At 40.4% G+C, this 21812-nt stretch overlaps 1 protein-coding gene across 5 annotated transcripts in view; it reads left to right on the top strand.

Annotated features, from left to right (window-relative positions):
* Positions 1 to 21812, top strand: part of LOC115355524 (filamin-C) — an 86230-nt gene that overhangs the window by 23613 nt on the left and 40805 nt on the right. For 4 of the 5 annotated variants that reach the window (XM_030046375.1, XM_030046371.1, XM_030046374.1 and 1 more), the window contains exons 3-11: positions 6756 to 6854; positions 11203 to 11353; positions 12377 to 12495; positions 12633 to 12710; positions 12804 to 12966; positions 13748 to 13948; positions 14897 to 15019; positions 17849 to 17986; positions 18226 to 18352. In XM_030046375.1, the coding sequence (XP_029902235.1) occupies positions 6756 to 6854; positions 11203 to 11353; positions 12377 to 12495; positions 12633 to 12710; positions 12804 to 12966; positions 13748 to 13948; positions 14897 to 15019; positions 17849 to 17986; positions 18226 to 18352 (1199 nt within the window). Of the gene's footprint in view, positions 1 to 6752; positions 6855 to 11202; positions 11354 to 12376; positions 12496 to 12632; positions 12711 to 12803; positions 12967 to 13747; positions 13949 to 14896; positions 15020 to 17848; positions 17987 to 18225; positions 18353 to 21812 lie in introns of all 5 variants that reach the window. The other variant, XM_030046372.1, reaches the window with a different exon arrangement.

A 21812-nucleotide genomic window follows, 5' to 3' on the forward strand; every position in this document is an offset into this window, starting at 1 on the left:
TGTCGTCTCCAAAACAATAGGCAGAAGTTAGCTAAGGCTAAAGTGACCTCACTGCCTGACTGATAGTGCTGCCTGATGACAAAGACACTGTTTGTTTATCTGGTGTATATGCTAGAGTTCCCAGTGTGGGGAAGCCCCCATGGTTATATTATGGGTGGATCTGATACAGCAGTGCATATGACATCACTCCTTGGGTGGGCTAGAGAGCGAGCAGATACCATGAAAATGCTGCACGAAAGCGATTCTGAAATACAACATTTGATGCTACTGCCCTGATGAATGTGACCCATAAACCACATTAAAAGGAGAATTGTTTAATAAAATTTGTTACACAGCTCTGATCGGACCACATCGGATCACATGAGGCTGTGGCAGATAAGCAAAGTACGCTGGGGGGAGGGAGGATGGGACATACTCTGTGTGTTCTATTCCTTTTTCCATCCACAATCCTCTCCTCTACCGTTTCTCCCTCCCTACCCTTTAACCCTTCACCCCGCAAAAATAGAAGCAACCTTCCTGCCATTATAAAACAATCAGATGAGATGAGAACAGCCGGGCGACAGAAAGATGATAATGGAGGAGAGGGTGTAAAAAATGCTGTCATTCAATCCTTCAGCCCACGAGAGCTGAAGTAGCTGAAGCTGAAGTCCCGGGGGTCAGCCAGATGGACTTGTACAACAGCTGCCCCAGGCTCAGTGATCCACAGGGGAGCTGTCAGTACTCGAGACCCTGGCCTGGTTGTTTGTAGGAAAGCTCCCTTTAATTTAACCCACGTTCCTGGCAAAGAATCAGGTCAGCTGAGATCCATATCTAGTGGACTCTCCTGACGCTGCATCAGTGTACGAGTTCCTGATTCAGTGCAAAGCTGATGCTACTTGTGAAGGCTGATAATGCAGTACCTGCCAATGGGGCTGAACGATGTGGGCAGAATTAAATATCACAATATTTTAGACTGAATACCTCAGTATTTATATTGTGATGATACTGAAGTTATATGCTATATCAGCTTGTTACAATCCCAGATGATATCTAGCCTCATATCACAATATTTATATAATATTGAAATATTGTCCATGTCCGGCTGATGACAATGTAGTAAAAATCCAAAAATAAGAAAGCCGATCGTGTGATAAAAAGCCAATAATGTAATTAATGCCGGACTACTTCATCTACTACTTGAGCGAATGCCGGAGTTGCTAATCTGGAGATTTGATTGGATTCCCATTGGGCCGCTAAGTGTTTGGGCTGGTGACTGCTTGGGAATCGATATCTGAAAAAATTATCAATTAATCACTGAGTGCACTTATTTTGTAAGCTGGCTGGTGACTTCTCAGCTGCCTGGGCCTGGTCTCTCCTGCCTCTCCTGCCTGTGTGTCAAACACACACTTCTAATGAGAGCCCCAGCAAAATACTAGAGCAAAATACACCTGAATGCTGGGTGGACAAACCCAGGCTTGCTTAAGAGTGTGATCCATCAACTAACAAAATACAGACATCTTTTAGAGTCAGTACACAGACTGAACTCACATGTAAACAAAAATTTAAAAAAAGCGAGGGGACAGGAAGAGATAAGGAATAAAAAAGGTAGGCACTAGATGCAGCAAATGTTGCAAGCTCTGTTTAAATAAGCTGTCAACTGGTGGCATCAGGCTCAGTATGACAATCATAATGATGTGACCATTTTTAAAATGGTCACCCCCAATTGTGTATGACATTTGTTGCTTGTTTCTTTTGCCAGCGGGCCAGTTTATTGCCAAGGAAGTGCAGAGCAGCTAGGAGCCCACGAGGGTCCATTGCTACCACTATGAATGCTAAAATTACTGCTCCTACTTCTACCAGGCTGGGAATAGGCTCTGGAATGGCTGGTCAGAACCATGAACCTCCTAGCCTGCAAACGATTTCGACTGTGTCCTGCTTGGAGCTGGTAGTCAGCTGAGCAGTGCCAGGATGATGTTCTCATTTGCCAAAATGACCAAAGCATCAAAACTAGCCAGCTGTCATCTCAATTCCAACAGGGTGAAATCAACTGTGTTGCATCAGGTCCAAAAGAAGAGGCAAAGAGAACTGGAAACCTTTCAGCAGTTTTTTGTAAAGTTAAGTGGTCATCATAAATATTCTGCTGTCCCATGCTCGCCCCAGTTCCCCTCAGTGTATTCAGAGAGTGGTGTCCCATCCAAAGCATTTGGACTCCTTCACATATTGGCCATAATTTCTTGTCTCAGAGTTTCTGCTGAGCGGAAAATGCCAAGTTTATGGAGATGCACTGCCAATGAAGAAAACTGGCAGCTGTCATCAGGAGCTGGATCTAAACTAATCTGGGAGCCATTTCAGGTGAATGTGTCAGCCCTCTCCGTATGTGTGTAAGGCTGAGCTAAGTGTCTTAGTTAGGTAGGGAGTGGTGGTGCTTCTTTGAGTGTTGCAAGATTTGTGGTCTCACATATTGAGAACTATTGACAGAGGACAGAGGATGTTGTATTTCCTGTAAAGCCCTTTGCGACAAATTTGTAATTTGTCATTCTGCGCTGTATAAATAAATTGAATAGAATTGAATATTGTTCTGTGCATATGGTACCAGTATCTACAACTTTTTAGAAAATAAAAGCCTGGATAAAAGTGTTGGATGTCTTTCATGTTGTATGTGGGTGACATTACAAGACATCTGATTAATGACCCAATTTGATTTTTGTCTATAGTATAGCTCAAAAAAGCTCCTGGTTCATAACTCTGACCCAAGTAACACCTCTTGCTGAAAGCTGACAAGATCAAGCATGATCTCTTCCCTAATCTGAGCTGGCTTTGGAGGTGGTATGGAGAGTTCTTTATTGCCATGACCTTGAGAGATGTAATCACCTTCTGAACTTTACCTCTAAATGGTCTGCTTTGGCCATGTTGAAGAAGTTTTGGAGAGCAATACTCATGGTGTATTTCCTTCAGGTGGCTGGCTATCATTTCTACTGAATAAATCAGTGATGTGAGAATGTACAGTATCTTGAACAGCTTTTGCAGCAGTTGGTTTGGCATTCACTTTTGAACCTTCGAAATAAATACAGCATGCACATCCAGTGCTTGATGAAGATCCTTATAAGGTAAAAATGTTCATTTGATTTGACATGCATTTTTTGGAGAAATTTGTAAAACAGTGTGTGGACTCCATGTTTTCTGTTGATCTTGAAACTTGTGCTGGGAAGCTGACAGCGCTTGTTCTTGTCTTGTTTTTTTAACATTATCTCTGCTGATTCCTGAAGCGGATATTTAACTTCCTTACCCACATCCTTTTTATGTCATCAAAGCCCTTTGGCACAAAGGTTTTAAGGGTTGTCCTCTTGAGAACATGTTTTCCACCACAGCTTATGGCTTGTCCATCCTTACTGAATGCGTAAACCAGGACATTAAGACACAGGACAAAAGTATGAGGGTCTGTAGTAATTTCATGGCTTGTTTCATCTTTTTAGTACTAAGCTAAAGCTATATGGAGGAGTATGAGGTATTATTTACTGAACTTTGAAATGCCCTACTAAGTTCAAATCAGCTAGTGACACATATTAAGAAAAAAGCGCTGAGCACACTTCAGTTTTTGAAGTTTGCAAATTTAAAAGAAGAGGTATAATGTAACTGTTCCATGGATACAAAGGGGCTGATACCAATAACAAATCAATTGATTAGATTAGATGAAACTTTCATTGGGTCAGTTGGTCATTAAATTGGGTCATTGCAGCTGTGCAGAACAGGATCCAGATATGAATCTATCAGCAAGATACAGATCAGAGAGAGAATCAGATTAAGAGAGAGTAATGAAGATACTCAGAACATTGCTGAACTTTGTCGCTTCTTGTCTGGCATGCTCCAGTGGCAGCATGCCAGGGAAATTAAACCGGAGCACTGGCTGAAATGTCAGGAGGAGAGCTGAAAAACGATTCAAGACCAGTTCACCAAGTCATAAGTTGATGGAGAGTGATGGAGCTAAGCATACATCATATCATCATGTCAACATTTTCACCTAAGCACCATCTAGACAGAGCTCCACATGAGCTGGTTTCCTAGGAGTTGTTGTTGAGCAGCTATGCAGCCCTGAAGTGAGCTTCCCAAGGTGCAAAGACCCTAACTCTAACCCAGCTATATCAGCAAGCTGAGACATAAGGAATGTCAATCTGACATTTTGTGAAAGAGTTACAGTGAGAGATTTTGCACCGGTGCTACAGGGAATTAACATACATCCAAGGATGCACAGGCTCACCTCAACTACCTGTATGACAAGTGGCTACTATACAATTGTCTTTTTGAGGATTTGAAACCCTGAGCTCTGCACATCAGAAATCACTTCAGACTGCCTTACCCCTTCCTTGCAACTCCGTAGGATACCATAGCACCAAACCCAGTGCATCATCCCATCCTGGCTGTGGAAAATGGGTGCAGCAATGTCCAGGAATTTGGTAACTTCTGAGGGGGAACAAGAGTTTAACAGTCTAGTAGTCAGTCATTCAAGTCACAGCCAAGGCAGACCGCAGAGAGTAGTAAAGAGAGTAGAGAGTTAAAAAAGTAAAGCTAACTAGGTGCTGCAGAAAAACAAAATAAGAAGCATGAAAATAATAGTTTTGTTTACAGCTTTTTTTTTTTTCTAGTTCTAGTATTCTTGCCACAAGCCTAACAGTGAAACATGAGCTGCTGGATGCATACTTTGTTTAGGTCCAAGGTAAGGTATAAAGAGGATGGACTGAAGAGTGTGAAGGGATTCAGGGTGTCCCATGTTTGCTTTTGTGAATGGCCCGAAAACCACTTATGTCCACCTCAGACAGACAATTTCAATCATCCGTTTCCAACATAGCTCAGTTAGAGACATCTGACTATGTGCCCTTTTTTGCAAAGTATGCCCCTGAATCTATGCAAGTGACAGGGAAAAGAGGCAACATTTTTTTTCTGAAAGAGGAGCAGTTCTGTGGCTGCTGAGTACAGGAGACTAATTTGTGGTTTCCTGGACTTTGAGCAATTTACTCAAACACTGTATGTCCTGAAAATCACTGGCTGTTTGCCTTGGCCTGGCCCAGCAGCGCCGTAAACAGGACAACAACAAGAGTTAGAGGAACACTCCTTTGCAGCCAGTCATTCTTAGGTCTCTTGGCCATATGGCATGGGCCTTTTGAGATTACCGAGAAAGTGGGTCCTGTGATCTGTGAACAGCACTGGCTGGATATATTGGAAAAGCACCAGGTTTTTTATGTGAACCTCTTGATAGATAGACATTAGAGCAGTTGTGGGCACATGTTGGTAAGGAAAAGCTGCAGAGGTATTTCTACTATACTAAATAGAATGTCTGGACGAATTGGGGACATGCATGGCAACACACAGCCTGGTTGCGTAAACCTTATCAGGTGAAAAATCTGTCTCCTCTCTCCTACAATTTGCAGCAACCCTTTAGGGCTAAACTCATGGCTGCACCCATGGACTAAGTAAAGGATATAATGCCCATGGGAGGCTTTAGACACCTTTTACAGCAGTTGGTATAGTTCTGTGTTGCTAGTGGCCTAAAGTAGAATTTCAAGGCTAAGGTTTTGTGCCAACTTCTCAAAGCAGAATGGAATTTTGGCCTTTGACAAAGACGTCATGTTTCTGGCTGTAGAGCTCACTGAGCCTTAGGGAAGGCAAAGTACCTGCCATTGTTGGATCTCTGTAATGGATGCTCAAGTCTACTGGCTTCTGTTTAGAGAATTAAACGAAGGAGGGGTTTACATTTGGCAGGACTCCATGGATTGTGGCAATGAGGCACTAAGCTAACAGCTAAGGCGGGATTTGGGCATAAGCATGCACACACATTAACTTATCTTTTCCTCTTCCATTCCCAAATGCATTGTAATATTATCTTTACAAATGTGCAAGGTTGGTATATTTACATTTCGCCCCAAATGGAGGCACATTAGGTTCAGCCAAATCATTGGTTATATCAAAGGGTGCTTGTTAAAGAGAATGACCTTATGTATCTATCTTTGTGTCTATGGGGGTTGTCTGTGTACCACAAAGATATATGGGCTATGTGTTATTCTCTTTGGTGGGAATGTTTTTTTTTTTTTTTTTTTAGTTCTATTATTTTCGTGGTAATTTATTATAGTTATGTCCCTCTTAATAGATTTTGTTCTTCACACAAGCTCTCCTTTTCTCCCTGTATTTGTTAAGCATCAGTTTGCCTCACACCTCTAAATTCATTCAGCCTTTGGAAACTAAGTGTCCAAACTAAGCTAAGTTTTCTTGATGAACCTGCTCTGTGCCACAAACTCTGTAGAACAACAGCAGAGGTAGCCAAAGCTTGGGACAAAGTGAAATGCACGAAAAGTGGAGGTGAACTTCAAGTAATAGATTAAGAAATACAAAGACAAATCTCTCAACCTATACCCCACCCCCCTGGCCCCATATGCGTGTTGATAGTCTCTGCCAGCGTGTCACTCAGGGTAAATCCTATTATCGGCATTATCATAGAGCATGTGCTTAAGCCTGGGTATATTCTGCATCTATGAATTGATCTCATGCAGTAAGGCACAGTGGGTTAGCACGGACACAATTTGTGTTGGTCATCTCTGTAGAAAGATCATTTTCCTTTATATTTTATTTATTTATTTAATTATTTTTCACAAATACTGTTTGAGTTGAGCCTCTGTTTCCATCTCCTTTCTGGTGAAGGTAACCCAAACCTGATTATGATGTCTGTGAAAGAGGGCCGCTGTTAGCTGGAGAGGATTCTTTTAGTAATACTGTTGTCTTGTTCTCCAGGTCTGTGTCCGGACTGGGAGACATGGGATCCTAGCCAGCCGGTGGAGAATGCCAGAGAGGCCATGCAGCAGGCCGATGATTGGCTCGGGGTGCCACAGGTAACATCACACTGACTTGATGAGACAACATCCAACTCTGAGCAATATTTTTTCCAAAACTAGCAAAGACAAATTTGGTGGAAGTACAGAATCTACAGAAGACAATGTTCTGTGCATCAGGCTAGATGCAGTAACTGTTTCCAATTTGTCAGATTAAAAGCTGGTATCAGCATGGTCACAGGTGGGAAATGTTCTCGTGCACAGGACAACATGAACCAAAACTTGACAATGAAATGCAGAGGATGATGTATGTGGTTTACTGGAGTTACTTTATGTGATTTCTGAGTCTAGAAGTCCTTCAAATTCCAGCCTCTGCCATTTGAGGTTGTCAGTTTGTCAAAATTAGGTACATAAAGTACAGGGTGACCCAAAAAAACGGGAACTTTTTAACAATCCAATAAAACCAAGAGTGATGGAAGAAAAATATTGTATTCATAGTAATTGAAACCTGAAAACATGCCATTTAAGAAACAATGATGGAATTTTCATTTTTTAAAAATTGTGCTGCCACTTGCTCATGTCTGCCAATACGCACTTCAAAAATTCCCGTTTTTTTGGGTCACCCTGTATTACATTGCAGAAGCCCAATTTCTGGTGGCCATGGTGTGTTCTGGTGGGTAAATACAATGCAGGGCATCAGTCTGTCCCTCCCTGTGTGTATCCTGTCCTATCCTATATACTGCTGTCTAGCTAAATGGATCCATTCATGTTAAGTGGCATTTGCAGTCTTGAAGTATCATGGCATGCATTTATGTTTTGGAATACCAGAGAAAGTCCTGAGGAGATCTGTGTCTTTGATTAATTTGATTTGCTTATTTTATGCATGCATTCTTTAAAGTCATACTATGCAGGATTTTACACACATGAGGTTTTGCCCCTTCAAATTGTTGTTAGCTCTCTGCACCCTCCACTACCAGAAGGGGGACATACCTTTGCTCTGGTTGGATGAAACAGAAAGAGATGTTCTCCATGCCATATGACCTTGTAGAACATATCACCCAACTTATTACTCATAGATGTAATTACAGCGATTGAAACTTACACAGCCATTTGGTTAATAAGTTACCTGTCTAAGCGAAAACAGGCAAGGTCTAAATCACTGCTCATCCTCTCCCTTATTTTAATTTGCCAGAGGGAAAAGCTGCCATTTTGAAGAAATTCAGTGTTATGTTGCATTCAAGACAACTGGGATCCTGAGAACTCACTGCTTCTGAATATAACATCTGACATGTAGCTCTGACATAAAAGTAACTCAGCCTGGGGGCATTTATAGTGAAAGGTTAGAACAAAATAGGTGTTTATGCTTAAAGAGACTTTCAAGTTTCTGTTTGTACCAGGCATACTCAGACCTACTTAGGGCTGGATGAATAAAAATAAATAATCATAAATATAACATAAATGCTTACCTTAGGTGCTTTCTCCTCTTTATGTGCGATAACTGTTACACCAAAGCTTTTGCACTGAAAGCCAAACAAATTAAACTTGCTTCTGGGCATCCATATTGATCACACCAGAGCCACTCGAACGCTCTGACGTGGGAAGTAGGTAATTCCATGTGGAAAGTTTCCCAGTTAACACTGAATGTACCACAACCCCACCACAGGTTACTGCCCAGAGACACTGTGTTCAATGTGGTCATTTTAAATAGTTAAAACCATCAAATCCTGGATAGTGTGCCTTTAACTTTTTGTAACCTGGGTAAATTTGTTCAGCCACCAGACATGTGACACTGACGCAGACTCCACCACACTGAAGTTTAAATGTTGACGTACAACATATTTTTGGTTCAGAAATGTTGACATTGCAACATTTGTTGGTTTGCAAAAACATAAAACATAAAATGGCTGCATTTTATTTGGCAACTGGCTTGAATATAAAGTGAATTTTGTTAAGAGGGTAAAATAACACCTTTTAAATAACCCACAGGCTCCCCGTGGGCTTGGAGACTGTATGTAGACTAACATCCAAACCCAGCTGAGAAAAGGCAAAGTCTGTGTTTGTGTCTGGTTGAGTTAGTAGAACTTGATTACTTGATGAAAATTGCTATAATTGTGATTTCAAAGTCAACGCTTACAGGCGGGATTAGAAAGTTTGCAGGAAAACATTGTATGGAGAAGTCTGCTTTGCATTACATAAGAGTGGGTGAGAGTGAGGTGGTGCATGGAGGAGTAAATAATAGCAGGGATGGAGGCCTGGGCTTTTTCTCAAGCTGCTGTATTAAGTGTATTCACATGTTTGGAGGGAGTGTGGACTGGGGCTTTGTGCTTATTAGTTGTGTATTTACGGTAGTTTTTTCTACCCATTCTGATCTTAATAGTACAAATCAAAAAGTAGCACAGATCAGATCCACTGGGCAGATTTCACCACTGCAGCATCAGATGTTATCCATTTAGAGGTGCTAAATGCCAATATGGGCTATTTCCAGACATGTCCTGTGGCCCTGCAGCCAAGGGTTTAAATTAGCTGGCCCACGACCTGCAAGCACGGAGGGAGAGAAAGTGAAGACAATGACTCAGTGAAAAGAGAAAGCAGACAGCAAAACAGCCTGGCTGGACAAGGCTTTCTCCTGTAGAATTAGACTGGGAGCAGATGCGTTGCACAAAACCAAAATCATCAGGTAGCCACTGAGATCGAGATCTCTTTTTCAAGAGCCCCAAATATACAGAGCCCCTCAAGGGACATGGGAGAGCAAAAAATGACATGCAGGAGAAAAAAGAAATTAAATACTTTTGTTAAATATGTTAAGTATTTTGTTTTTTCTTGAAAAACTTTGCATTCTCCAGAGAAGTATTCAATGTTTTTTTTTTTTTTTTTGTGCAGCAGTACTCCTGGGTCATTGTACGCATGTCAGTTAGTGTAAACAATGGAGCGGCTTGTAAAGTTTTACTTTGAGCTTCACATATAAAGACATTGTGACTTTGATGCAAAACATTCTCAAGAGAATGAAGAGAATGCAAAAGTTTTGGGAGAGAATGCAGAAGTTTACATTTTTTTTTGTTTATTTTTTTCTCCACCATGTCCCTTTAGGGTCTAAATCTAAAAAAAAAAAAAAAAAAAAAAAAAATTCTACACAGTATAATTCACTTGCCCCAGTGGTCAAACAGTGATTTGTCACTCTGTACAGCTACAAGTTGAAATCTTGAAATGTTCCCTGAAACATTCTGGGATATTTTTTTAAATTGATTTACAGTTAACATTTTGAGTAAATTAAATAAATAAATAAATAAAAAGAAAAATAATAATAATTAAAAAAAAAGAATCTAGGATGCAGAGTAACACTGCAAAAGGCATCTGCTATGTATGAGCGTGTATTAATCCTTCCAAGTCAGTGTGACTGTGAGCTCATGAATTATGTTTGGAAATAGAGTGCTATTCCACGCTTTTCAGCAGTGAGTTTGGCTTGAACAGCTGGCATGTGTAATCTTCCCATGCCTAAACCTTCTCACCACACTCCCCAGTTTATAGGGTTTAATTCTATTGTATTCTATTGTATTCTATTGTATTCTGTTCTCTGTGTGTTCTTGTATTTCTAGCCTTGTGAGAACCAGTTTGAGTTTTTGACATTTTGGTTGAGTTACGGGTTAGGGAATAAATGTAGCCAAGGTGTGACCTTATAAGGATAAAAGTTAGATGGAGGGACAGATGTGTGTGTGTGTGTGTGTGTGTGTGTGTGTGTGTGTGTGTGTGTACATGTACATGCATCCACCTGTCTGGCAGAGGGTAATGAGGGACAGGATCCATTATAAGAGCAGCTACTTAACTTCTAACAGCTCTTTCATGTGTTTACCAGCTGCTACAGAGCTTACTCACCAACTACTTACACACACCCTCACACACACACACACACACACACACACGCACAATTTTCTATTATTTTGTCATTTTTGGCTCTAGAGTGATTAGACTCATAAGAAGGGGGATTGTCTAATCATGGATTACATTATGCGACTCTGAAACAATTTTACCCCTGGCATTTCTTTCATCTTTCATCCCAGTCTTCCTCTTGTTGTTCCCTAGCCATCAAGAGAAAGCACATTATGATTTTGGACACAATGCAATTAGGTCTAATATCACCAGAGCCGCTTTGGATTTTCCGCTCCTTTTTTTTGGGACTCTTTCCACTGCCTATTAATTAAAGATGCTCTGTGTAGGCAGACATATCTGTTCATTAGCTTGTGCCCCCATTTAATTATCCTCTTTGATGTGGTTTTAGCAGAAAGACACTTCATTTAGCTCTCAATTACGGATTCAATGGAGCCACTTAGTTATTAATGGTATCATCTGAGGCTTTCCAATGCAACGTTCTGTATTTCTGTGTTCTTTGAAGTAACCTCTCTTCCTGTTGCAGGTGATTGCCCCCGAGGAGATTGTCGATCCTAATGTGGATGAGCATTCTGTAATGACCTACTTGTCCCAGTTCCCCAAAGCCAAGCTCAAGCCAGGTGCCCCGCTGCGGGCTAAGACTCTGCACCCCAAGAAGGCCAAGGCCTATGGCCCAGGTGGGAAAGAGGCAACCAAAGTCAAATACCTTAGGCCGTTTAATTGGTTTGAATTAGTTATTATGACAAGTGAAACCTAGTTTAGCTTTAGTTCCAGGCTTGCCAGCTTCTTTGTCAACAAGCCGTCTAGATATTGTCTAGATGAGCTGTCCAGATGAAACAGCAGGTAAACACAGGTGTTACTAATGACATTAATGAAAGTTTCATTTGGGCAAACAGAGCCAGAGCCCTGGTGTTGTTTATTCAGGTTCACTGGAAAAGCTCTGCTACATTAAATGGAACAGAACCTCAGTTAATGTCATCAGTAACACCTGTGTTTACCCTGCTATTTCATGTCAAAATGGCTGCTGTGGAAAAGGGTCTATTACTTAAAAACTAAGACAGTCAACAGTGATGATGGGCTCCCACTATTCAAGCAAAGCACTTAACAAAATAAATAAATAAATAAATAAAAAATAAATAAATAATTAAAAAACTCAGCACAATGCTTTTGCCCACAGTCACTTTACAAAACTTTACAAGCAGTCATGTGAGTGCTAACATACACTTAGCAGTAGACCTTTTTCACAGCAGCCATTTTGAAATGAAATAACAGGGTAAACACAGGTAGGCTATTAGTATTGTTTTCTTCATTTCTTCAATAGTAGGACCTCTGCTTCTGTGTATGTATATCATATGGCTGAATTGCTAATCTGTAAACAAAGTGTTGGGAGTGAAAACAGGGTCTTGCAGCTTCTCAGTTAGTAGAACAAAGTTGATTTAATGTTCCATTAACTGCGTAAAAAAAAAAAAAATAATAAAAGGCTGATATGAGTTAAATAATGACTATATACTACAGAGAACCAGACAGGCAGACAAGAGTTGAAGAGAAAAGGGCTTTGCTGGCTCCTTTTGGCTCTTCAATTACTGCAGTCCAGCCTCATTTTTGAGCTTTTTTTCCTCTGATTTAACCTTCATCTGGTTGTTTGAAATATTGGATTTCTATATTGCAATATCTGAATATTGTTTGTTATTTTATGATAGGTATTGAGCCTAAAGGCAACATGGTGCTGAAGCCAGCTGAGTTCTTGGTTGAGACAGTGGAGGCTGGTCTGGGTGAAGTTCTGGTTTATGTGGAAGACCCAGAGGGACACACAGAGGAGGTGGGAATACAAACTCTTATTTGCTCTTCAGTACTACTAAACCGACAAAGTGAAATTAATTGTGCATGTTTAATACCTCACTACCATGTGTTTCAATGATTATATTTACATGCCTATTATTTTTCTCTTTCAAAAAGGCCAGAGTGATCCCTAACAACGACAAGAACAGAACCTACTCTGTTGTCTACCTGCCCAAAGTGGAGGGTCTTCATAAAGTAAGCACAGAAAGAGCCTGCAGTTTGAGTTCATCATTCATTTGAAAAGTCCACAGTAGAGTCTGATGTTTCTATGCTCTCTGCTCCTTCTAGGTTAAGGTGTTGTTTGCTGGGCAAGACATCGATAGAAGTCCCTTTTTGGTCAGTGTGTCCAAGGCCATGGGAGACCCTAACAAGGTCCAGGCCAGAGGGCCAGGACTCGAGCCTGTGGGCAATGTGGCAAACAAACCCACATACTTTGACATTTACACCGCAGGTAAATCAAATTTAACTCATTGTTGCAACTACACCACTTTTGTCTGGAATAACCTTGAAGTCTTACTGTATGTTCAGAGAGAGATTTACTTGCATGAATTTGATTGCATGACATAAGAAACGATTGGGAAAACTGCCGCACTGACATGCAGGCGGGTTTGATGTTGGCACACCGCAGCGACAAAGGCTTAACAGCCTTGTCCTCAAGCCAAAAAAAGCAGACAGAGCATTATTCCAGTATTTAGCAGAGTGAAAAACATGACCTCTTTACTAGATGTTTCTGTTAGATCTCTGCTCTAATTAGCGAGGTAACCCCCTTCTGGGACTCTGCCACAGACCTTTTGATGTGACTGCAATTCCTACTAGTTGTGGAGAGAAGTTATAGATTTTTATTTTGTTTTGTTTTGTTTTACTTTATTTTTATTTAAACTTTATTGAACCCTTCTTCAACCTTTATTTAATGAGGGAAAACCCAATTGATTTGACCCAATTGATCTATGGATATAAAAGATCTCAGGGAAACCACATGCTACTTTAATGAATTAATTGTCCATTTGGGAAAAAAAATAACAGGCAACTGAATAGTGAGTCCTGCTTTCATGTAAGCGGCGGCCAAATTTCTCACTTGAACTGAAACGGACTCATCTCAGTTTGTGTCCGTCTCACTCCATTCATTACCCTCCGCTGACTTTGCATGCCTTTGTGCCTCCTCCTGATGCCGTCACATTGTTCCGCTCAGCCCTGTTTTTGAAAGATTTGTTCTACTTTTGTCTGTCCCCCAGGGGCGGGTGCTGGAGATGTGGGTGTCATCATCGTGGATTCCAATGGCAGGAGGGATACAGTGGAGATTGTTCTCGAGAACAAGGGAGACAGTATTTTTCGCTGCACCTATGGGCCCGTCCTAGAAGGGCCTCATACCATCTATGTGACCTTTGCTGGGCAGCAGATACCCAGAAGCCCTTTCACTGTCCACATCTCTGAGGGTAGGTTATATACATGCACACTCACATGGGAGTGTACATACTTTACACATTAATCTGAAAAATTGGACATTTCTCTTGTTGACTTTTTTTGTCCCAGGACATCTGCTGCTCTTTAAAGAATCTGAAAAAGCCTCGAATTATGTTCAAATATTTTATTACAGGTACTATTTTTTGACAATGGAATGGCAGATGACTGGCATTCCTTTGCTATATCCACACGATTAATACAGAACAAGGATAGTAGTGGGTTATGCATTGTGTCTCATTTATTAAAAGCAATTCAACTATATGTCCCTTCACAATTTATTGCCCAGTGCACTATTTTGTGTAGGGTTCATTTATAGTGTCACAGCTTTCATTAGCCATGTTTGTTTGGATACAGTTTGTAAGATCATTTGTAGGTAGCATTAAAATGTCTTAAAGGGATAGTGATATTATTCACTGAAATATTATTATTATTTTTTAAATGGGTTAACTATCCCTTTAAAACGTTTTGAAGTTGGCTTTCTGAACCCTGCACATACCAAGTAGTCATTTAGTAGCTATACCATTGATCAGGTTTTTGACCTTCTCCACTGCCCACCTCACCTGATCCTCCTCCTCCACTCCTGTTTCTAATCAGAGTGCCAACTCAATGCTAATGTCCAGACTGACTGATGAAAAAACTAAAGGTTTTTGATTTCCATAACAGTCTAGGAATGAGTCTGAAACCCACAGTACAGTATGTCTGGTTCCGGTTTCTGATCTGATCTGATCTCATCATGATGGGACAGTGTGTCCTGGCTTCTCTGAGTAGCGGGGTTTGGCTGAAGCTGTGTGCTCTCATGGTTTTGGGCTGTGGTGTTTGGGCCTTCCTCTGGGTTCTCCTGGCCTTCTGGTATGGTGGTACGGAGGTTTCCGTCCTCTTCCTGCCTACGTATGTGTCTTCACTGTTGTTCCCTCCCTCAGCTTCACAGAGTGTGCTGCCACCCGGCTCTCCGGTGCAGATAGTACCTCAGTCCATACGCACCCCACCCTCAGACAAGACAAGGAGAGCCCCCCCTCCAACACCGCCCAAACCCAGGCGACCAAGTTAGTACAGGCCAGGGGGGATGTGACTGGAGCCTGCTTGCGTTAGCCTGGTCCCTCCTACCTCAACTCAAAACCATCCCCTGCCTCAGACCCCTCCTGACGGGGCTGCCCAGCTTGATAGCATGTGCTGGCACTGTCTTAGTCTTGTGGCTTCTTCATCTTCTTCTACAATCCAGAGAGAGAGAGTGAATGACTGTGAAGCCCCCTCTGGACGCCATTAGTAGTTACTAGGGAGAGTCGGGTGACTGGTAATAATTTTCTCCAGACCACAGGAACTTTAGTATTTAGTCCCATGACAAACATGCCAGGGATTTTGTCTGCCTAGCCTGGCAAAAATTTAAAGGGATAATTCACCAATTTGAAAAACAAAAACAAAAACAAAAAACAATGTTATTTCACTTTGCCCCTAGCTGTTTGTAGGACAATAGTCCATCTTCTGCCAAGGAAGAGGACTTTCCTATGATAAACATTCTTAAAAAAAAAAAAACATAATTAAAAAAAAAAAAAACATTCCATTTTGGACCAAAAAAATTATGCAACACAATCTCAAACTTTCTTTATGTAACAGTTTTAGGTAGTTATCCAGCACTCTGTAACAATGAGAGGAAGCTAGCACCACTACTGTCCTACACAACAGCTGGGGGGGAAATGAAGTAATGTCACTTTTTTTCAAAGTATCTGAGCTAATCCCATCAGTGTTGGCAGCTTGTTTTTCTCATGTAATTTCTGGATTGTGCATCAGGAATTACAATCACAGGGGCTATATAACTCGTGGTGGGCTGTTCTGCAGTCTGAGTTGATCTCAGTTACTGATGCCCTTGAAGTCCTGCATGTTTGCATGTTTTCATTTCAACCAGACACTAAACCAGTTTATTTCAATGATTAGCATCCGGAGAAGAGGAACAAGTCAGGGAAATCAGCTGCTGTAGGGTTGGGTTGACATGAAAACCTGCAGACTCTGGGCTCACTGGCACACAGTTGAGAACGACTGCATGATGGTAATTTTAATCCCGCGCGGACCGATGTCAGGCGTTTGACACAGTTGCTGACTTTTGATTACATTAATTACAAGTAATACAAGTTTTCAGTACATTATTCGTAAATTACTGGTATATGTCATCAGAATTTTAACCTGGATTTCAAACAATCCTGCTGTAAATCTCTTCCTTATCCAGAGGAGTCACTCAGATATCTGATATGCACGGGTAAAATGAAATGACTCACCTGGTGATGTTGTCCAGAGAGGGCTTCAGTGTGTGTGCAGGGCCATCTCCTCTGAACACCTGGAGGCAGCACCAGGCAGCTTCTGGTTGGTTTGGACGGTCACTTTACAGTCGCTCAGCAAGTGGATTATACCCATCATACATCATACTCATTTACTATATTCAGGGCAAACCTGATACTTGGGTAAACATATTCAAAACATGGATGATTGGGTGTTGTATTTGAACTAATGAGTGACAATAACAAGGTTACAGAACCAAAAAACTAACCATTTTTGAAAACATGCTCTTACTGCCAACTGCAAATTCTTAAGTGTGCATCAACTGAAAAGAGAAAGGCGCTCTTATGATATCTGGCCCGTCCTTTCATTTGATGAGAGTGAGTGTTGGTGTGACCATTCAGATGTGTGCACTGCGCACACTTGTTCCTTCCTGTTCTTCATCATCATCATCATCTGCTTACATCCGCTTCCCTGTTCAAAATCAGTAACCCACCCCTCTTCCACCTTACCCTGCCGAGCTAACTAATTTCATGTAACAGTTTGTGTTTAGAGTTCTTGGAAAATTCTACTGTTATTTTAATCCCAGATATTTTACCATAGAAAATAGACCAAATTATCTTGTACACTTAGCTTTAGTGTGGGTACAAAACTGTGTCAAATGATCTGTATCTCTATAGGCTCAGAATCTCAAAAGAAGAAAAAAAAATCTCAAAGAAGAATTTCTCTTGGTGTCATCTCCTTTTTCTCATTTTTTCCCATATCTTCAAGTCATGAACTTAAACCTCCAGTTCTTTGTTCTTTGCCTCAGTGTTCCTCAGTATGATAACCCCTGTTTTCATTCCTGTCCCTTGTCCATCTCTCCTGCTGCTTCTCCCTGGCAGCCACAGCAAACTGCTTCTTGTAGCGCTGTTCAGCTGACTAACAGCGAATCCTCTGCAAAAGAGAGAGAGAGAGAATGTGTGTGTGTGTGTGTATGTGTGTGTGTTGTCATTTATCCGTCTGGGAAGTTTTAGACTGAGGACATTTTACTGAAGAGTTGTCATTTTGCCCAGAATTTAAAAATGTATAGCGTTATAACTGAATAGAAGAGATTTGTTTCAAATCCAATTATAATATAGAATTAGACAAACTGGTGTTAGGTGATAGCTGCATTTACAATCAGACTACAAATCATTTAGAATCAACCACAGTACATTGAATATGGACAAATTAGCTTTGAGTCTCTTTGCAGTCTGTCACACCAACAAATTAAATCCATGTTTGTACCAAGGCTGGTTCTCTGTGATCTACTTAGTAAATGTAACTTTAAGTTTAATTTGCAGTGTTGTCTTATGTTTAGGGCTTTGATGCGAATTAGAATTATATTTGTACATTTTTAAAATTTTATTTATTTATTTATTTAGTTATTAGTAGTACATTTAGGTCAGGGTTAGTTTAAGGGTATTCTATGTAATGAATGTAATCCGTAGATGATCCTCATAAGGATGGAAATACATGGGCGTGTGTGTATGCGTGTGTGTGTGTCCATGTGTGTGTGGGTGTGTTATTATTGCCTGTTTCCCAGTGTAACCACTTCTCCGTGTCTCCTTTTAATGGCTCCATAGCCTGCAACCCCAATGCTTGCAGGGCATCGGGGCGAGGTCTGCAGCCAAAGGGCGTCAGGGTGAAAGAAGTGGCTGATTTCAAAGTGTACACCAAGGGAGCAGGCAGCGGAGAGCTCAAAGTCACCGTGAAGGGACCAAGTAAGTTGTTAGGATAATGACTTTCAGTGTGTATGAAGGCATTCATCTTCAAAATGATTCCCAAAAGTGACTTTAACAATAAACATTGCAGCATGCAGCATGTGAGCCAGGCACATTATAGCCAGCTCAGACACGATGACTTGCGTAAGGGCCCAGAGGAAAACTATGATTATTGTGAAAGTGTGTGCATGAATGTTGTTTGAAATACAGATTTACGATACGTGATCTTTTCAATTCAGAGGGCCTTGAGGAGCCGGTGAAGGTGCGTGAGGTGGGAGACGGTCTGTATGAGTGCGACTACTACCCCATCCTGACAGGAAAATACAACATCGCCATTCACTGGGGAGGACACAGCATCCCACGCAGGTTGGACTTTCTGCCACTCTAATTAATCTGTCATCTGCATGTATTATTACACTGACCCATACAGTGAAACCTCTTCTGTCCAATTAACTCAACTGGTTTGAGAACATCAATTGCCTTGATTTCCTTGAGGAAATCAGAGCAATAAGTCTCTCTAAGTCTTTGCATGGTGTTTGGATTCATATCGGGAGCATTCTAGAGAGCATAACCTGTAAAGAAGCTGCAGACAGCTGCATGACCATTTGTAGATACAGTAATGGTTTCTGACTAGACTTAAACATATCCAAGGTCTATCTCTAAGATGATGATATTGATCGATATTTTCACTTAGTATCAATTCTATTGGATCGTTGGTCATTGGGTTGATACATTGATCCACATCAGTGGATCGGTACACCCATGCTGAGTATACAATTGTTGCTTTCTTTTAGAAGGCACAACACAGGGTTATATTTGGGTAGCACTGATAATAGCTTACATTACAATCATGCTGAAAACATGGATTTTCTAATTAATTATGAAAATCAATAGCTGAATTTGTTATTGAATGTACACTTGATTTTCATTTTAAATTAAGTCTTGAAAATCAGCTTTTTTTTTTTTTTTTAAATAGGTCAACAGCTGAAATATTAAAGGGATTTGTGCATGGATTAAGAAGTTTTAAGGTGCTGAACATTTGGATTTTCTACTTAATTTTCCAAAATCACCTTTATATGTCCCACTAAAGGCTCTCAATTTGCAACTGAATCTGAGCTTTGAAATTCAGGGGTTGTTAAGACGTCAAGTTTGCCCATTTTAAAAATGTGGAAGTGTATGCATGTCAAACTGAATCACATCTGAAAGTACTATTTATTTTCTCTCAAACACACATTTACCTCATAAAAGTTTATACCCTGCTCCAGCCATATCCATAAGTGATCGTGTCATGTCTCAAAATAAACAGCACATAGTGTTCACAACACATTTACAAGTGTTTTCAGCTCGATGATGTACAATTAACACTAACATAGTTATCCTTTTATTTGCTCAGTTGAAAAGAAGAGCCAGTGTTTATTATCAGTGTTGGGATCCTTGTTCATTTGAAGATATTGTGGAAATTAATACAGCTCTCCCCATTGATGGAATTTTTTTTCAACTGATTCTTCTTCAGTTTCTGAAAAAAAAGATGGAAATCCCATTCCCCTCATTGAAATAACTTTAGAAATATAATAAACTGAAGAAACAAGTCACTTACCAGACATACCTCTCAATGTTCTGACTGCACATCTGTTGCAAGTCCTAACTTTGCGATATGGAAAAGAACAAGCACTGAATCCATGTTACACTTCGGCCAGCTTGGCACTTGCTTAATTGAATCACCCGTTGTGTGAACTCATGTTTCTGTTGTGGCAGCAAACATAGTGTATGCTTCACCAGACAAGCTAAACCACATCTTTATAGCTGTATCCCACAGTGGCATATGGGTAGTAAAGTTTATTGAAATTGGCTGCTGGTTGCCTCTAAAAACTAAAAAATCAGCTGTCTGTTCTCTTGGCATCGTGTGCACACTCACAAACTCTCCCCAGCAATATACTCAATGAGTAGTTACACTTTACACCTGACAGTAACTTTTCTGACCCTTGGGGACTAAGGATTAAGTCAATTTTATGGCCACTGGAAAAATACGTTACCTCAAAATCAATAAAAACCTGACAGTTTGTGATGAAAAATTATATATTATTGGAATGACGAAATACCCAGTCGTCCCTCAAGTATTACAGAAAATTGCACAGGCCTTCTCCAGGCTGAAGAAACAGCACATTTGATCCAGGCGCCCATCGCATTTAATGACAAACAATCCCCAGCAGTTCTGGATTTTATTGTTGTTTGCATTCCTACAAGCCTCCACTCTGCACCAATCACAGCCCGCTGCAGTCTGCTTTTAATCATGTCTTGTGGCAGGGCTTTAATTTGTTTTCTTTTAATTTGCACTAACTTAAAATGTAACAGTTTAAAAGGAAAAGTTCCAGAGTGTAAATCGGGGAAAGTAACTTGTGACTTGTTACTCCAAACAAGGATTCTGAGTGCTCTAATACATTACGTGTTATGCTCGGCACTGTTTGAACAGTTGAAGAGAATTTAATGCAGTGTCTTATTTAACATCAGAGGTCATTGTAAATGAGTTCGTTTTGGATGAGGGCTAGGTGTACAGATATGACAAGGATTTCAGTTAAAAAAAAAAACTTTTTATTTTCTTCTTGCAAGATAAAGGTAAATTAAAAAAAAAAATAGATAAATGAAAAATCAACAAACTCACATTAAATGCTTCTATTTCAAGCAAATAGACCTGCTGTCTATCCAAATATAATTTAGGGCAAAGCTCGCAAGAGCATTGTGCCCCACAGCATCTTCACTCTCCCCTTACTCAAGGCAGACTAACCCTGCGTTCCAAATCGCATACTTATACTTTTTACTTTTAGTATGTACTGCAGCTGCCCTTAAAAAGTATGTAGTTTAGTATGTATTGGGACATACTAATTCTTTTTTTCCCTACTAAATAGTATGGTAGTATGGGTATTGGAACGCAGGGTGAGCTTATATCCCCTGAACCTGGCCTCCCTTACTAGACCAAACCAACTGTTCTCAAGCACAGGGTAAATATATACATGTCACCTATAGTTCAAACACAGCAAAACAAGGAAAACATTTCCAAACCCATACAGAAAATAACCTTCCTCAACAAAGTAAGTACATGTCATCTTAATAAGTCCACATCCATTCATATATGGAAAACAACAATTTTCAAATGAATGGAAGTTACCCTGGCTAGTGGTATGTCCTAATGACATCACCACCCCTATAAATAGAGCTCTGCACACCTGTCTCCCCTTTGCTTGTCAGCCCAAGTAACCTGATGTGATAAGTATGTGTGTTTGTATATAGATTGCAATACTATGGTTGAACCTCTTTTGAGATGAATAAATGTGTTTAAACCAAATCTTTGTTATGTCGTTTGTAAGATGTTTTATATGTGCAGAAAGTTTTTCTAGTTAAGTTGTAGAGATGTAAACCCCCTGAATACTACGTGGCATGCATTGTAGCAAACAGGTTGTTTGGACCACATGGTTGAGAAATTAAAGGTGACTATACTGCAACAAAAGAAACAAGGGTGAATATGGATGGACATATGTATGAATGTATTTGTTAACAAGAAATAAATGAATACAATGTATAACTAAAGAAAATGCAGGCAGTTGTAAATGTTAAGTGGGGAAGGCAGGCCCTGTCTTCACCACAGTCATGTAAACATTGGAAGAACTGAGCAAGTGGGAACACTCAATGGTAATGTCTTCCTTTTGCTTTTTTTTAATGTATGTAAGGTCTGTATTACATTAAAATGGTCAAATTTAAAAATATTGAATATCAACATATAATGTCGGCTGTTGGAAGCCTCAGTCCAAAATATCTTATGGGAATCTACCTT

The sequence above is a fragment of the Myripristis murdjan genome, chromosome 23, assembly GCF_902150065.1.
Source record: "Myripristis murdjan chromosome 23, fMyrMur1.1, whole genome shotgun sequence".
In the NCBI taxonomy this organism is placed as follows: domain Eukaryota; kingdom Metazoa; phylum Chordata; class Actinopteri; order Holocentriformes; family Holocentridae; genus Myripristis; species Myripristis murdjan.